The 17,647-nt window shown below is 33.1% G+C and overlaps 1 protein-coding gene across 1 annotated transcript in view; it reads left to right on the top strand.

Annotated features, from left to right (window-relative positions):
* The first annotated feature begins 327 nt into the window (after nt 1-327).
* LOC111714105 (immunoglobulin superfamily DCC subclass member 3) overlaps nt 328-17,647 on the top strand; it is a 29,520-nt gene continuing 12,200 nt past the window's right edge. The window contains exons 1-3 of the mRNA XM_023489143.1: nt 328-338; nt 8,616-8,620; nt 17,370-17,438. Coding sequence (XP_023344911.1) covers nt 17,387-17,438 — 52 coding nt within the window. The 5' untranslated portion in view covers nt 328-338; nt 8,616-8,620; nt 17,370-17,386. The remainder of the gene's footprint in view (nt 339-8,615; nt 8,621-17,369; nt 17,439-17,647) is intronic.

Here is a 17,647-nt window from a genome sequence, read left to right on the forward strand (position 1 = left end):
AAGCCGTGGAGGGATAGTCTAGCTCTGTTGCAGAAATGTTGATTTTTCAAAAACTTTATAATTGTAAATTATTTAAACAAAATTCATATTTTACCTTGGTGTAAGCTCTTATGTTTCGGATAAGTATTGTTATGCCCATTGGATAATTTTTCAAGTTTACTGATGATCGTATAACTTCTTAATTTGCAGTTTTATACAACAAATCTTTCATGCTATGGTATAGAAAAACTGTCTACTGTTTACATACCCCAGATCTGTGTACACAGATGCCGCAACTCTCATTTATCCGATGTACTGTATGTCACTACATGATCTATACCTAACACCGATTCCCTTCTGTCCCTGATCTCTGTCCTTAATGCAAAGACGACGGATTACATCCCTTAAAGAAAACATTTTTGGTAAAATTTGTTCACAACTATGATGTTGAAAAAGTGAAGAAGTTTTAGCGTTCCAAAGTAAGCTGTTTTTGAGTTATTTTAAAAAATCCATAGGAGGATGGAAAAATCGTGATTAGGTTTAAACTCCTTCTTTTTTTCGTAATTTCCTTTAAATGCTACCCGGCCGTTTTAGAAATTATCGAGAATAAAAATATTTTAATTGTGTGATGTTTTTAATCCTGGCTAAAACACCCACCACTGGGGTCATCTGAAGTCGCACAAATATGTAATTCCGTTCGGTTCAGCCGTTTTAACGTCTAGATACAGACAATCTAACAAACAGACACATCTATATAATAATAATATATATATATACATCCTTACATATACATACATACAGCAATAACAAATCTTAATAAACAATAGAACATGTTCTAAACTTATCTCAAGGAGATATAAATACACATCCATATACAGAGTTACACAAAAAGAATGAGACTGTAAATACGACCTGGAACCATACAATAGGACGATTCCCAGGTTAAATTAAGTTTTCTGTGTCTTGTTATTTTTAAATGATTGGAAAAATAAAGAAAAAAAATTAAAAGTTGCATGGAGGGAATCATCTTAATCTATTTAATTGAAATGTTTTGGTATCATTATTAACACTAGGTGGAAAAAATAATCAAAACAGGCAAGAGCTATTTTCCACCTAATTGCTTTATACTTGTACTATTAATATAATCATCAATTTGTAATTGTAAACTCGTTCTGTACACAGAAATAAACTTTATCTTATCTTATCATACATATAAGATAACAGACAGTACAAATTCCGTCCAATCGTCTCTGAAGTCTCATCCTTTGTGGGCAACCCTGTAGATATATTAGATTAGGAACAATATAAAGATGTCTGTTTTTGTTTGAGTTTTTAATTCTTTAATCACCAAACATATCATCAAACACAGTTTACCTAAAATATTTGATATGAAACCAGAAACTGTTAAGGCTAAAAAATATCTTTCTTATCCTGCGGGAGAGAGAAATATGGCAATTTCCTACCAGGAAATTATATTCTAACTCCAAACCAAATCTTGATAATAAGAATTTCGAAGTTTTCAACAAGTGTACATTTCATGTATATTTATAGTTGATTAGAGTCTAGACTATATGTATACGATATTGATATATTTGCTTACAACATTAATCAGTCTTTAGCACTCAACTTTCCGTCATATCTACCGATCAGCCCAGGGGGGGAGGGGGGCTTTTTGATGCCAACCATTAAATTATTAGCGCTTTTGTTTCAAAAAGTATTTCAGATTTATGATATCAAAAAATAATAAAATTATAATTTTTGATCAGAAACTGATATGAATTCACAAAAATTTTACTCAATAAAAATGATAATTATAGTAAATGACACGAATAGAAATGTTCAGTATAGAAAATGGGATCCTTAAAATGGTTTAAAATAATTTGTTCAATACATTTTGATTTCTATACATGTCTTCTTTAATTTGTTAATCTTAAAAACGCCTCTCTTAAAATTTAAAACACGTCAAAAATATTTTTTTTGTTTGCCAAGTGAAGAACCAAATATTAGTTGTTTCATTTGGAAAAATCCCAGTAAAATATGAAAAATTCACAAAAGAAGAAGAAAGCTTGTTTTTCCAACTCTATAAAGTTTAGAGGTTTAATGCCTTTATATTATTGGTTTCAGATTTCTGAAATATTTAACGCTTTTGTCGATATCGGACACCATTGTTTGCAATACCAAAATAATGGAATAATTTTAAGTAAACATTGAACTTCAAGTAAAGCGCTTTACATCCGAGGCATTCTGATCCTTGGGACAGATCTACATTTCTTTTCTTTCTTTATAAAAAGAGGATGTTAATGTTTCTGTGTTGAAAATAATCAAGTTTAACCCTAACCAAACTAAGTTTGTTTATATTTGTCTTTACAAATTCAGAAAACAGGGTTAGGGAGCAAAAAATTGTAAATTCAAAATTCCAGGGGCTTGTTTTCATGATTATTTAGTGTAGAACTAGAATCCACGTTCAGCCGTAGTACATTTGAATTTCCAGGCCGGGTCAACCTTTCCGGTCCCAGTTTGTACTGTATCTAGCTCAATGGTTAGTGACGGTGCAACAAGGTTGACGCGGTCAGACTTTATGCTTCATATAGGTTGAATTTAGTTTACTAAAAGGACAAATTTGCATGAATCAAATATAGCACCCACGAACTAACAAAAGAAAAAATGTAAGTAAAAGATAGAGAGCGAAAGGATAAAAAGGAAAGTTAAAATTTAAAAACAATTTATCGTGTCTTAAAGGGAGTGACTGGCTATGTAAGGTTGTTGAATTGAGTATGCAGTGTTGTGGAAAGCTTAATTCGGATTCATTTGAGACATATTAAACTTTTTAAAGATCTGTAAATCCTGAGTTTGAGCGCAAATTCGACGTTCAAAACTCCTATTTTGGGGGTGAAACGTTTTCAGAATCGGTTTTTTTAAATTACTAAAAAAAGACGACGAAAAATGAAGTAAAAATCATACAGTAATCTAATTCGAAGGTTGGGAACATATTTCTCTTAAAAAATTTCCCAATAAATCAATGCTAGAATCAATTATTTCGTTTTCATCACTATATTGAATTTCTTATTTTCTTTGAATTTATTCGCAAATTTCTTAAAATTTTTCAAACGTCGTCTTTTCAATAATAATTCAAGAAAATCTGCAGAAAATGTTTGTGAATAATAAGAACTAGAATAATGAGAAAATAGAAACTAATAATTGAACAAGATTACTTTTTTTCTATGATAAGATTAATTTTTATTTTCTCAACCGGTTCCGAAACAACTAATTAGTTTACTGGAGAGTTTTGTATGCATTTTTTGTCGTCGTTATTTAATAATTAAAAAGAAACTAATTCTGAAAACGTATCCACCCCCAAAGTAGGAGTTTTGAACGTCGAATTTGCGCTCAAACTCAGGATTTACAGATCTTTAAAAAGTTTAATATGTCTCAAATGAATCCAAAAGAAGTTTTCCACAACACTGCATACTCAGTTCAACTACCTTAAATAGCCGGTCACTCCTTATAAACAACAGAATACGACGAAAGAAAAGTTAAAGAGAAAACCAATGTCCCCTTCAGAAAAACAGCGTACCGCAAGTTTAGGACTAATTTCACCTTCAGAAAAACAGCGTACCGCAAGTTTCAGACAAATTTCTCCTTCAGAAAAACAGCGTACCGCAAGTTTCGGACAAATTTCCCCTTCAGAAAAACAGCGTACCGCAAGTTTAGGACTAATGTCTCCTTCAGAAAAACAGTGTACCGCAAGTTTCGGACAAATGTCTCCCTCAGAAAAACAGCGTACCGCAAATGTCGGACAAATGTCCCCTTCAGAAAAACCATGTACCGCAAGTTTCGGACAGATGTCCCCTTCAGAAAAACAGCGTACCACAAGTGTCAGAAAAATGTCCCCTTCAGAAAAACAGCGTACCACAAGTGTCGGACAGATGTCCCCTTCAGAAAAACAGCGTACCACAAGTATCGGACAAATTTCCTCTTCAAAAAAACAGCGTACCGCAAGTTTCCGACAAATGTCCCCTTCAGAAAAGAAAAACACCGTAGCGCAAGTGTCGGACAAATGTCCCCTTCAGAAAAACACCGTACCGCAAGTTTCAGACAAATGTCTCCTTCAGAAAAACAACATACCGCAAGTTTCGGACAAATGTACCCTTCAGAAAAACAGTGTGCCGCAAGTTTTGGACAAATGTCTCCCTCAGAAAAACAGCGTACCGCAAGTGTCGGGTAATTTTCTCAATAGCTTTATGATTGAATACATTGAAAACTTCTTCTGCATTAATCATATCCATTGATCTATTAATCATATCCACTGATCTGTAACATAAAATAATCATTTTTCAAACAAGAAAACTACAGGGTGTCCCACGAAACATGACCGTAGCCAGACGACTTGAAAGTCGTCTTTTAACTTTTAGTTTATTTGTGATATTTAGTCGTCACCCTGCTTTCATGTATGATTCTTGAAGCAAAAACATCAAAATTCACCTAATTCTGGCATTTCCAAAAAGTGGTCTGCCTTTTTTGTGGTTTCAATATTACCAGAGACATTAAGAATTTCTTTCAAATTTTAATGCTATTAAATAAAACCAAAATTGTCGAAATCTGAGCGAAATTCTTCATATCTCCGGTAATATTGAAAGCACAAAAAAGGCAGACCACATTTTGGAAATGCCAAGAATAGGGGCATTTTGTACTTACAAACTTTAGGATTACGAATAAATGCCGCAACTTATTTCAAAGATTTAAGACGACCTTTATTTGTCTTGCTATTGACATGTTTCGTGGGACACCATGTATCTAAGTGAAAAATATGTATTACATTAATTAAAAAAAAAATGGAAAGATAATTGGTGTCCTCAGCCTTTCTGAAAAGCCAATCGTGGATTTTTTAATTATCGACTCAATACCCAGTCAAAGTATCCTGGGTAGTGGCACTATTGTGAATCAGACAAACTACTCTGCACATAGATGATTTATTGAAACTATGTCTCAGTCTCTTAAAGATAAGAATGAAGTAGATAAAACCTAAAACTACCTATTTATGTGTGTTGTCTCATGTCCGCTCCATTGTCGTGGAATGACAAACTTTGAAAGTTTAGAAATTAAATTTAAATAAAGGTTGTGTCCAGACTATAAAATTTAGGTTGTGTCCAGACTATACAATAAAGGTTGTGTCCAGACTATACAATAAAGGTTGTGTCCAGACTATAGAATAAAGGTCGTGTCCAGACTACACAATAAAGGTTGTGTCCAGACTATACAATAAAGGTTGTGTCCAGACTATACAATAAAGGTTATGTCCAGACTATAGAATAAAGGTTGTGTCCAGACTATAAAATTAAGGTTGTGTCCAGACTATACAATAAAGGTTGTGTCCAGACTATAGAATAAAGGTTGTGTCCAGACTATACAATAAAGGTTGTGTCCAGACTATACAATAAAGGTNTGTGAAACTGGAAAACAACAAACTCTGCACATTAATTGGGTTTAAATGTTTTTTTTTGTAAAACACTTGATTTTAGCTTAAGTTTTTAGTAAGTAATTGGCAAAATTCTCATCGATTTTATGCATAAGAGCTTGCAACAACCTTTAATTAAGTTGCAGTGTTCCTAGATTAAATCGTGTATACGCCCCTAAAATTAGTATTATTAATTTAATTATAAAACTGCAAAGCTTTGTCAATTAAAGATTTTGCGTTTATTTGCGACAAATGCTTTTAAAATACTAATTTTAAATCATAAGCCATAAACAAGGGTTTCAGAAACAATCGGAATAAAAGCAAAAATGCAGGTTCCATTCCACACTGAACTCATGTACATTTGAATGTGAGCCGAACCGAATTTACGGTCCTAGTTTGCACTTCCCTTTCCGGTACACAAACTACATGATGGCAAACATACGGCAGGGGTCCATCTCGTCATGTACATGGAATCTGAGCTGAACAGACCTTAACGGTCCTAGTTTGTACTGCCCCCTTGGTACAACAACCAACTACATAATGGCAGACTTACGGCTGGGGTTAATCTAGTCATGTACATTTGAATCTGAGCTCAACCGACCTACCAACTAATATGTAATGGCAGACATGCGGCAGGGGGTCAATACATACAGTCATGTACATTTAAATTTGGATTCTGAGTTGACCCAACCTTTACAGTCTTAGTTTGTACTGCCCCGCCCGGTACACCAACCACAAAGGCAGACATATAACAGGGGTCAATATAGTTGACATGGTCTTTAGACTGCATCTGGATAAATTTATTCACAATAAAGTGGAAAGTTTGCATGGTTCTTTAAAGCAAACCTTTTTTTTAAAAGATACAACAATTAAAAAAAAACAGGGAAAGTCTGGTCTCAATGCTATTTTAAATTTTTCCTACTACGGTTCATTTATATTACTTCACTGTAATAGACCTGAATTATCTCGAATTATCTAATCCTTATATATTAAAAAAAATACCGTGGATATTCTAAACTTTGAAATCTGTCAGATTAAAATGCTAAAGTTTAAAGTTCATTGTAACGTTGCAAAGATATAGGCATTTAAAAAATGTAAGTTTATTGCGAGTAATAAGTTCCATTGCTAATGAAATACGCCTCAGCTGTGGATCATTTTACTTCTATCGATGTTATCTGTGGATATCTGAAGTACAGGTATTGGTATATTTATGTTGCAGATATTGAGTGAGTATAGTGTGGTGCAACCTTAAAATTCTTGTTTTTCTCTTTCTCCCTTTCAGAGTATCCGTGCCCACAGATTCTCCGAGTTCCCGGAGCCGGGACTGAGACGGGTTCAGCTCCGGAGCTTGGTTCTTCTCCGGACTCCGGAGTCTTATAATACCTCTATACGGAGCAAGGTTTATTAGACTGGAAAAGTTTGGTAAAAATCTAAAGTAAATTTATTAGATCATAAATGGACTAAACATAAATTGACCCTATATTAATAAAATATGTAAACAAAAACCTTGTTATGTGTCATCTAGTTGCTCCTCAGATAATTGAAAAAAGAATGTGTTTCTTTGTAACTAGCGACTACACACAATGGGTCAGGGGTAATATAGGATTCAGACAGCTAAGATTGATTGTCATAACACCTTTTTGATGTTACCCCACTAACTTTTAAAACATATGTCAAAAAAAGTTGAAAATATACAAATAGAATTTTTTTTTTATAAATTCGAGAACCTATAGTGTGGTCTTGAAAATTTCAAATATATTTCAATTTAGATAATAGTTTGCAATAAAATAGTTTAAATCGAATTTACAAAAGCTTAAATTGCATTCAAATTCTTTACAAAAGTTTTCTTTACGCTGCGAAGCTGGAAAAACCTCTAGATTTAAAAGTTGAAAATGAAATATTTATACAAAACGAAAAATGTTTACAATCTTGTATCCATACATTTAAAGAATGGAAAATAGAAAATATATTCAGTGAATGCCCTACTCCATAAGGGTTTCTCAAACCCATATCTTTCCAGGTACAACTCAGTTTCACTTTACAATCAATGTCAAAACCCGGACACAAAAACGTCAGCTATCGATGTTAGCACGGACACTAGCTTGTAAACTATAAAACAATGCCAATCCAACGGACACAATCTCGTCAGCTATCGATGTCAACACGGACACTAGCTTGTAAACTATCAATGCCAAACCAACGGACACAATCTCGTCAGCTATCAATGTCAACCGGACACTAGCTTGTAAACTATCAATGCCAAATCAATGGGCACAATCTCCTCGACTCGTTTGTTCAATAGAAGAACGATTGATTACTCTCTCATAGTAATCAAAGAGGAGTCTATTCCAACTAATGTGTATTTTGATATCTATGTTACAGATTAAGTTTATTATACGTATTTACAAGATTAGCACGGATATAAATAAGCGTAGTTAAGCCAGTTACAGACGTAGTTATAAGTTAATCACAATACAGGTTTTGACGCATTTACAGACTTAGATTATTAAGGTTAATTGCAGAATTTTCAAATTTTTTGTCGTTTTTTGTTGATATTTTGCCCCTTGGATCCGGATCTGGATCCGAATCCAGGAAGCCAAAATCTTGCGGATCCAACGGATCCGGATCTGGATCCTAAGCAGCTCAGAATCGTCATGTTTTGTGAGCTACTGGTCGTTTTTACAGTCTCACCCTTTGTAATCCTTAAATTATAAAAACGTAATTAAACTTACATTGCCACCTAATACTGGTTTCAATGTAAAAGCATTTATCGATATTTCTCTGGATTAGAGATCTAATCAGTGTTTACATAAACATTAAACAGGTCAAGGGTTTGTTTACATAAATACAATGTACATAGTTTATCATAATGTAAACAACCAACAATATTGATGGGAAATTGCCTGAAAATATTTAGTTTTCAAATATGAAAGAGCAGTAAATACTGAAAGGAATCTAATCTGCTATTTAAATGTTTTCCTTCAGATTTTGTCTAAGCTATAACTATGAAATTGATTATTCACTTTTGTAAAAAAACACAATATTTTTGAGGTGACGTAAGAATAAAAGTATGAAATGTGGATTAAAAAGTAGAGCAGTCCCTTTAAATAATACTTCCATTTCAACGTCTTACTCTAAAGGTATTTGTACTGTGTACGCCGTCTTTTCTGCGTATATATAGACAAGAACATTGATTTTATGAACGATATGATAAATATATAAGCAGCCGACCCTACTAAATAATGTAAATATTGACAAGCCATTCTCTAATATGTTTCACGGGTAAAAATAAATATTTTTTTATTTTTAAATTCAAGTCACCGAAATACCGACTAATTTAGGACCAGTGTCTGCTATTTGAAAACCTGTGCACTCAGAGAAAATAAATAAAGTTCATTTAAATACCATTCAAAAGTTTTTGCCTCTTCACAGCAAATACCAGATAATTACGTGTTGCCTTTTGGGGTTTTACCGGGAAAATCATTAATTCTAAATATATTTCATTTATTTGTTTAATGGGAATTGTTTTATTTAAAGCATAAGCGTAATTTCAAGTGACCCTCCCATGCACAGATAGTCCGATTCACACCGATACTCCTAAAAGCTTAGTCTGATAAGTTATGAATTATATATTAATTTTTATAATTTTGAAAACTAATTATTTTTAATTGTAGTTTCTACACAAAAGAAACTTGTGCAATTCTGCTGTAGAAATATAAACGAATCATATCAGAATGAAACATTTTTTATCAGAAAAAGGTTTAAGGTACAGTTTAGAATCGAGCATTGCAATCTGTGCATGAAGGGTCACTTGAAATTCCGTATACAGTCCCTTTAAAGGGAATAGTTTTACTAAAACATTTACACGATACCACCACATAAATCTATTTAGAAGGAGATGATTAATTTGGCGTACTGTTCCGTTTTGTAGTCTATAGTTTAAACATACAAGATTGTACAATTTGCTGTAGCTGTCTACAAAAAGAAATGCAACGAGTATTTTTAGCTGAATGACCTCTTTAAAGGGACTGTAAGCACAATACCAAATGACCCTCTATGCAAAGAGGTCAATGCAATGTTCTTCGAGTTCAGACTGTACACAGCGCACACCGAAATTGAAGCTGAATACAAGCGGGTTTCGACAAGTTTACACACACATATCTCTTTACTCAACGAACACAAAAAGGTTTTACAGGGTAGTGTTGCATAAATTGGGCATTGACCTCTTTGCATAGAAGGTCACTTAGAATAACACTGACAGTACTTTTAAGTGAAAATTGAGCATTCCGATAGTTGGTCTTAATCCCCCCTGGTTGGTCCTGTGTTTGGACATTTATTAGACTAAGAGACAATTAACAGAGACTTGATAGGAATTAAAGTTAATTAGTGCTGATTAGTTAATTGAGGAAGCAGTAAACAATAGATAATATTGGTGCCAGGGGGTACTTAGGTTTAGAATATAAATAAGTAATTTTATCAGACTGAATCAAGTAATGTTTAATTGTCAAGGGACCATATTTAATGAATGGCGAGAAGTAGTTGAACCGCAGAGAAGTAGTTGATCTGCGCAAACGTAGTTAAACTGGTTCTTGCTATTCATTAAATATGGTCCCACAAAAAAATGAAGCTAAAATTAAAGATATACAGCGTGAGTACACGGTGTCTCAATAAAAGTCTTAACAATAATAATGACAAAATACTGGTATTTTAAAAATGTAGTGTGTCTTTTTGTATATTTATTTTTGTGACATTTCAGCTTATACTTACATTTCTATTGTATATTTTTACTTACAGAAATAGTAAATTTTTACCACTATAAACCTTAATTTTAACAGCTAAGAAACGATGAACCTTTTTTGAACAAAATTATGCTTTTTTACGATCATATTGTAAACAGTTGAGACACGTGAAAAGGTATTAAATTTTGCATTAAATTTTCTATATTTTCGAAAAGTTTTGTTAAATAAAATAAAAAAGGAATTTGACCTGGTTAACATTGCATTTTGTGATTGGGAAGCAAAGTTTTGCTTTAATGTTTCTTTTCATAAAGAATTAATGTAAGTTGTAGAAGTTGTCTGGAGTCCACCACAAACTTATCATTAGCGCACTAAACCATACTTAGGTGTTAATTATACTAGTTAACGATAGGGCTGTTAATCTTTTCTGAAAACGATCGTTTTCAAAAACGATCGTTTCGTTATCGGAAAAAAACGATCGTTTATAAAAATGACCCAATCGTTTTGAACTTTAAAAAAAACTAATAACGATCGTTTTTATAAGTACGTTCAGCGATCGTTTTTAATACGATTGCTTAAAAAAACGATAGTTTTTGGAAGTACGATCGTTTCTGATTTTTTTTCATTGATAAATATGTTAACGATCGTTAACGAAGGGCCGTCGTTAACGATCGTTAACGAAACGACGAACTTCATAAAAACTGTTGTTTTTGAAAAAATCGATCGTTTTTGAAAAAGAAATTACATATGCAACTTTATCGAATGTCGTCTTATATGAATCAATAATAAGTACCGATGCCCTTTAGGGCGGTTTCAGCTATCTCCTCCTCTCTTCGTTAACGATCGTTGACAAAGGGTCGTCGTTAACGATCGTTGACGAAACACCGAGTTTTATAAAACAATCATTTTTCAAAACGATCGTTTTAAAAAAAACTAACTTTTTAAAAAAACGATCGTTTTCAGAAACGATCGTTTCGTTTTCGTTTTTTGTCGTCGTTTTCATAACGAAACGATCCTTTAAAAAAATTAAAACCTTAACATTCCCAATTACAGACATATTATTAAACATTGTCTACTCTAAGGTGTTAATTATACTAATTATAGACATGACATATTATATATTGTCTAAGATATTAATTTTACTCTACAGTGATAACGACAATAATAGGAAATAGGAAGACGACTTTTAAACTCAAGTCAGGACTTCAAATAGTTCAATTAACATTAGACATAGCAATTGCACAGTGTAAATAGACCCTTTTCACTTAAATTGTGCTTTGCTAAGTTACTAGTAAAAATATTTTTTTTATCATTAACATCAAAACGCTCAAGCATTGGCGCTATAATATCATCTGTCTATTCCATTGTTTTCTGGATATCACTGTAATTATAAACATATTAATAATTGTCTAATTATTATAGAAAATTCTAGATATTAAACATTGTCTGATGTGTCCATTATACGAATTAAAGACATATTAAAACTAAATTGTTAAGGTGTTAATATATAGGTTGATAAATTAGGTGTGCAATTTCACTGTGATGTGCAAATAACACTGTTTATATCTCATTTTCATAAAGTCTATGGAAAAATCGATTATATGTAATTATAAAATCTGTGGAAAAATCGATAATATGTAATTATAAAATAGAAAAACAAAAAAAATAGTTTTAATAAGGTTAAGAGATAATCCTCGTCAAACTCAAGTGACAACAAAACGTTTTGAATTTCAAATATTTAACCAAAAAGGAATTAAGTATTTGCCACAAACTTAAAATTTCTCATCCCTATATCTTTGCAACCTAATGATGTATAAGCCTTTGATATTTCAAACTTAGATTACTTGATCTAACAGAATTCGAAGTTTGAAATATCTAAGGCCTACGACATTGGGTTGCGAAGATGAAAGGGTTAGAAACCATAATTTGTGGCAAAAACTCATTTCCTTTGATTTTCTCAAACTTATAATCAAAACTAGAGGAGCTATGACGTCACAAAGTCGTACCAGTAGTGTCATATAAAGAAGTTACCACTAGCTCTATATATTTTTGCAATCTAATGTCTTAGACCTCAGATATTTAGATATTTCGAACTCTGAATTCTGTTGAATGTGTGAATTGTCAAAGGTTTACACCATCTGGTTGCAAAGATACAGGGATTTTAAAGTCTGAGTTTGTGGCAAAGACTCAATTCCTTTGACTTTCCCCCCTGTCTAGTTTGCAATGAATCCCAGTTGACTGTAAGAAAATAAATAGAAATGCAATTGTAATCTATGCATTTTGCCCAAATGGTAGTTTGTCCCTTATACTTCCAAATGCAATTGTTTTTTGCCTTTCATGGTGCAGTTTTGTACAGTGTACAATGCACTTAAGAGAAAATAATGTGAAGAGAAAAAGTAAAACTAAAAGGTCATTTTATATATTTAATATCAAATTATAAAGAAAAGAGCACGGAAAATTCTAATAAATCAAATCTAAGAATCTAAGCTTATAAATTTTCACAGATCTCATAATTACCATTTTACCTTTTTTATAAATTTTGTCTCAAATTTTGTTTGCAACACCAGCCTTGCTAGCTAATTACGACATTTTAACCCTAAAAAGGCTGGGCGGTATGAATCTATGTATAGCCTGGGCGGAGGGAAGAGGGCGCCCCCCCCCCCTAGAAAAAGGCCTTAACGAATAGGTATAGGGTTTAAATATATAGTTTTTAGATCTGTAGCTTTAGTCACATAAAAGTTATGGGCTATTTTAGATTTTTTTTATAGACTGGACTTTTTCCCGCCCTGTTGTACCTTTAAAAAAATTTTAAAAACAAACATATTTTTTACAAAAATCCTTTATATTACTATTCATTAAATTCACAAAATTTGTTGGTGATAGTGTCAAAAATTAAATGCTAGGACAAAAAAACTACAGCTAGGGAGGCGCCAAACGCCCCCCCCCCAGCCTGTTTAGGGTTAAAGTATAATATATAAAGGTTTGTAATAAACCATTCCCAAGCAAAATGATTTCACCGCAGCATGCAAGATTTTATAATTCTCAATCTACGGACAACATTTTTATTACTATTTTTCATGCAACTATTTTACAGAAAATTTTCTTTCTCAAGAATTAAGGAAAAGTGTAAAGTATTTTAGTCTCATGATTATTTTCAGAGAAATTACCGTAAATTCAAATGTATGCATTTAAAAACTTTTTTCTCCTCATTTAGTTTTTTTTACTAGAATTTCCTTAGAACACAAAGGAAAAATGAAAACCAGTCAGATTTCTGGGAAATTCAACATGCAAACGTTTGCCAAAAACTTTTAGCTGTGAACACAAATATATTCACTGTAGTTTCAGTAGAAGTTAATATTACCATTTACTGATAGCGCCGATTGAAGGATTCATAACTCTGATTGGATAATGAGATAGATAGAAAGATAGATGTTACCGCCATACTATTTCTATTGGTTCAGAATAGACACCAGTGATATAGCTGAACCCTGATTGGATCAGACGCTAATGGACTCGGCATACAGGAGTGATTAAACCACCTTGTTGAAAAAAATTTCGAGAAGGTTATTTCAAGTGACCCTCCATTTGTTGTGTACTTCTCAACGGCATTGTCCTGTAAACCTTTGACTGATCAAGGATGACGGAGTTATCATTATTTTTATTCGCTTGTAGTTGTAGATTACTTTGTAGTTCATAGATTAATAACAATACAGATAGAACACAAATGTCGTCTTTTCAAGATTTACGGGTTTTTCGTTCACAATAATCCTGAGGCAGAAGCCCAAATGAGTTACGCGCATGCTCTGTCGTTGTCGTAGTTCAACGCCTAAATGTTAAAAAGACGACATCTAAACCTAGTGTTCTATCTGTATTGTTAGTAATCTATGGTATAGTTGGACATGAACTATTTGGGATTTTCATTAAATCAGACATTGTCCTCTTTTCATGGAGAATTAAAATTTAGCCTCCACGCTAAATTAGTGGTTCTGGTGGTTAGTTAGTCTTAACCCATTTTCACCAGTTTAATGAAGATTTATCGTATTTGCTGTGTTTTAATACTTTTTGTTCTACTATACATTTTAAGCATTCAAATATGATTGATCTGTTACTGTTACGCGATTTCAAAAGATGTTAAAATAGAAAACAATTTATGACTAAAAATATGTTGACGGGTGCACTTCGTTGTAGTTTCACGTGCGGTGTTTCCAGTCTATCTGACATACTGCAGGGTGTTTAAAAAAAAATCACATTTTTTTCTCTCAGAGGCTTATTTTTTACCCGATCATAATGAAAATAGTATGCCAACTTGCCAAGGTCTCTATCAAGAAATATATAGACTCCTCTGCAGGAACCGCCAAATCTGATGCGTCAAATCTGTGTACTGTAGGGGGAGGAGATCAAAACGAAGAGTTCAGGGGCAACTCATCATTTTTGAGGGATAAGGCCCCAAGGCAAGGGGTGGAATAAGAATATATTGCTATTGTATTTTCCATATCGACAAGAAAGCCAAAAATCATATGTATTCGCTCTAACTTGATATATTAACTTGTTTTTGTTGGACTCAAATAGTTTATCAAGTACAATAGGTGGCAACAGAGAAATGAACCAATTATACACAACGTCACAAGTGTCAAATATAACAAGCAAAACGAAATTGTCTCACATTAGTTGACATGTTTTCCAAGATTAAATAAAAAAGTGTAAAAACAGAAACTAAAGGACACATAAAATTGCACTTATTTTACCGTAAGAAAAGCACTTTATTCTAAAATTATCACTATTATTGATAATTTTGTCGGACACAAAAACTGAATTGACACTTATGACGACAGAATACAACTGTACTGAGAGTGTACAAATTCTACGTTGCCATCTATTGTATTAGAATCTATTTGGTTGGACTGTAATATCACATCAAAGCTTTAGTCCTTTCCCTTCAACTTCTGTGGGGGCACTGCGTTTGTTTACATTCCTCCCACAGTGTACAGTACATAATATACGTATATCTGAGTGGGGCGTTCCTGTATATAGTTCCTTGGTCTCTATGATGAAAGGCCAATGTAAAAAATAATCGGATTTGGTCAACCCTGCTCTGAAAAAATGATCGGTGTCTCTTGGGGATGAAACTGATAAGCCTACGTGCAAAAAAAAACATGTGGCTAAAAATGACAAGAATATGTTTAAAGATATTTAATAAAATAAAACTCTGTAGCTTTGTATCTTTCAAGATTACAAGTTCAGGGTTGAAGTAATTTGACCCAACATCCTATTAGGAAGAAGTTTGAAAGAGCGAATAGAAAGGTACAAATAGATTATCAAGTACAAGAGATGGCAACAGAGAAATGGACCAATTATACACGTCATCACAACTGTCAAATTTAATAAGGAAAACGAAATTTTCTACATTAGTTGACATGGCTTTCAACTTTCCAAGATTAAATAAAAGATTATACATAGAAAATAAAGAATACATAAAATGCACTTTTTTAACTGTAAGATAAGCACTTTATTTTAAAATCATCACTATTATTAATTGTCGGACACTAAGACTGAGCTGAGACTTGTGACGTCAGAATACAGCTGTACTGATTCTACGTTGCCATCTATTGTACTTGATAATCTATTTGGAAAGAGCGAGTAGAAAGGTGTAAAGAGGATGTACACATAAGATCATAAGAAGTTATTTTGAATATTTATTTTGGCATCCGTCTCATTAATGTGTGTAACTATATCCAACCCAACATAACACAGTGTATGCTACACATATGCTCATCTTGTGATCATTCATAAGTTTTGACAAGGTTAGGAAAAGTGGGGTAGTGGTACCCTAACCCAGTTTTCTCTGCGTAATGTATTGATCTGCAGTACTCTAACTGAAAACAAAGTGGGGTAGTGGTACCCTAACCCAGTTTTCTCTGCATAATGCATTGATCTGGAGTACTCTAACCGAAAACAAAGTGGGGTAGTGGTACCCTAACCCAGTTTTCTCTGCGTAATGCATTGATCTGCAGTAGACTAACCGAAAACAAAGTGGGGTAGNGGAACCCTACCTGAGTAGGAACCCTACCTGAGTAGGAACCCTACCTAAGTAGGAATCTGCGTAATGCATTGATCTGCAGTACTCTAACAAAAAACAAAGTGGGGTAGTGGTACCCTAACCCAGTTTTCTCTGCGTAATGCATTGATCTGCAGTACTCTGACAGAAAACAAAGTGGGGTAGTGGTACCCAAACCCAGTTTTCTATGCGTAATGCATTGATTTGCAGTACTCTAACTGAAAACAAAGTGGGGTGGGGCCTGTAAGCGTAACATGAATAATTCTTCCCTAAAAGGCTTTGTATAATCAAATATGAATTAGATATCAATGTTTATAATTTTGAAAACAGATAATATATGTATATCATTCAAAACTAGCATTTTTAGGAAGAGAGGAAAAAAAGATAGCAAGGAACTGAGTTTTTGCCCCAAACTCAAACGTTCTACTCCCTAGATATGTGTAACCTGAGGGTTGATATTGAAAACTTTGATCCAATATAATAGAAATAGAAATAGAAATCCAATAGTTTGAAATTTCAAAGGTTTAAAATTCGGAGTTTGTGGTATGAACTCAGTTCCTTTCTTTAAACGAAAAGGGATTGGGACCGGGGGTAGGAAAGATAATACAAATTAGGTAGGACAATAAATTGTAAGGAGGGAAAATTTCTTCTTTTGACAGTAAGTATATACAGAATTTACATTCCGACCATGTAAGCCTAATCCTGTAAGCCTGGATTTATCTTCAAGCTAACACCAGGAAACTAAGGTATCGTTTTACAGTGGATAACTTTACATATCCACAAGGGATAACGGACTGGGGGTTTTATAGGGTTTTAAATCTTGAATATTTTCTTTTAATGGTAAAGATCCCATACACAACTGGATAGTACCATGAATGCAAGTAAAAAGACTGAGTGAATTCCGTACAGTCGTCTCTGAAGTCTCATTCTTTTATTCTTTTACCATTGATAGATTAGGAATTGCTTATTTCAGCAAGGAATATACAAGAAAATATCTTTACTTTGTTTACAAATAAAGTGTACTGCAGTACTGTACTGTGAGTATTGCACAGAACTTTGAATGTTATACTATACCAGTGCAGTGTACTGTGTAAGTACAACAGGTTTCGTAATAGAACAGATAGAATTTAATAAAAATATTTTCAGAAAACGTAAAGAAAAATGATTTTATGGATATTATCTAGCCTAGTCCTGGGGTGTACTGGTGGATCAGGTAAATTACAAATATTCTCAAATGAGTTTATTAATTTTTCAAACTTTCTTCGTCCTAAACATTTTGGGTTTTTCGTTCAAAAGACGAATAATCTCACACCAATCAATTCAAAATATAAAAAATGAAAAAAAATGTTAATTGAAGTTAGTTCAGGGTACGCTCTGTATTGGCGTACTATCTATATCTAACTGAACTCATTACCTAGAAAC

Source organism: Eurytemora carolleeae, unplaced genomic scaffold (assembly GCF_000591075.1).
Source record: "Eurytemora carolleeae unplaced genomic scaffold, Eaff_2.0 scaffold1513, whole genome shotgun sequence".
In the NCBI taxonomy this organism is placed as follows: Eukaryota; Metazoa; Arthropoda; class Copepoda; order Calanoida; family Temoridae; genus Eurytemora; species Eurytemora carolleeae.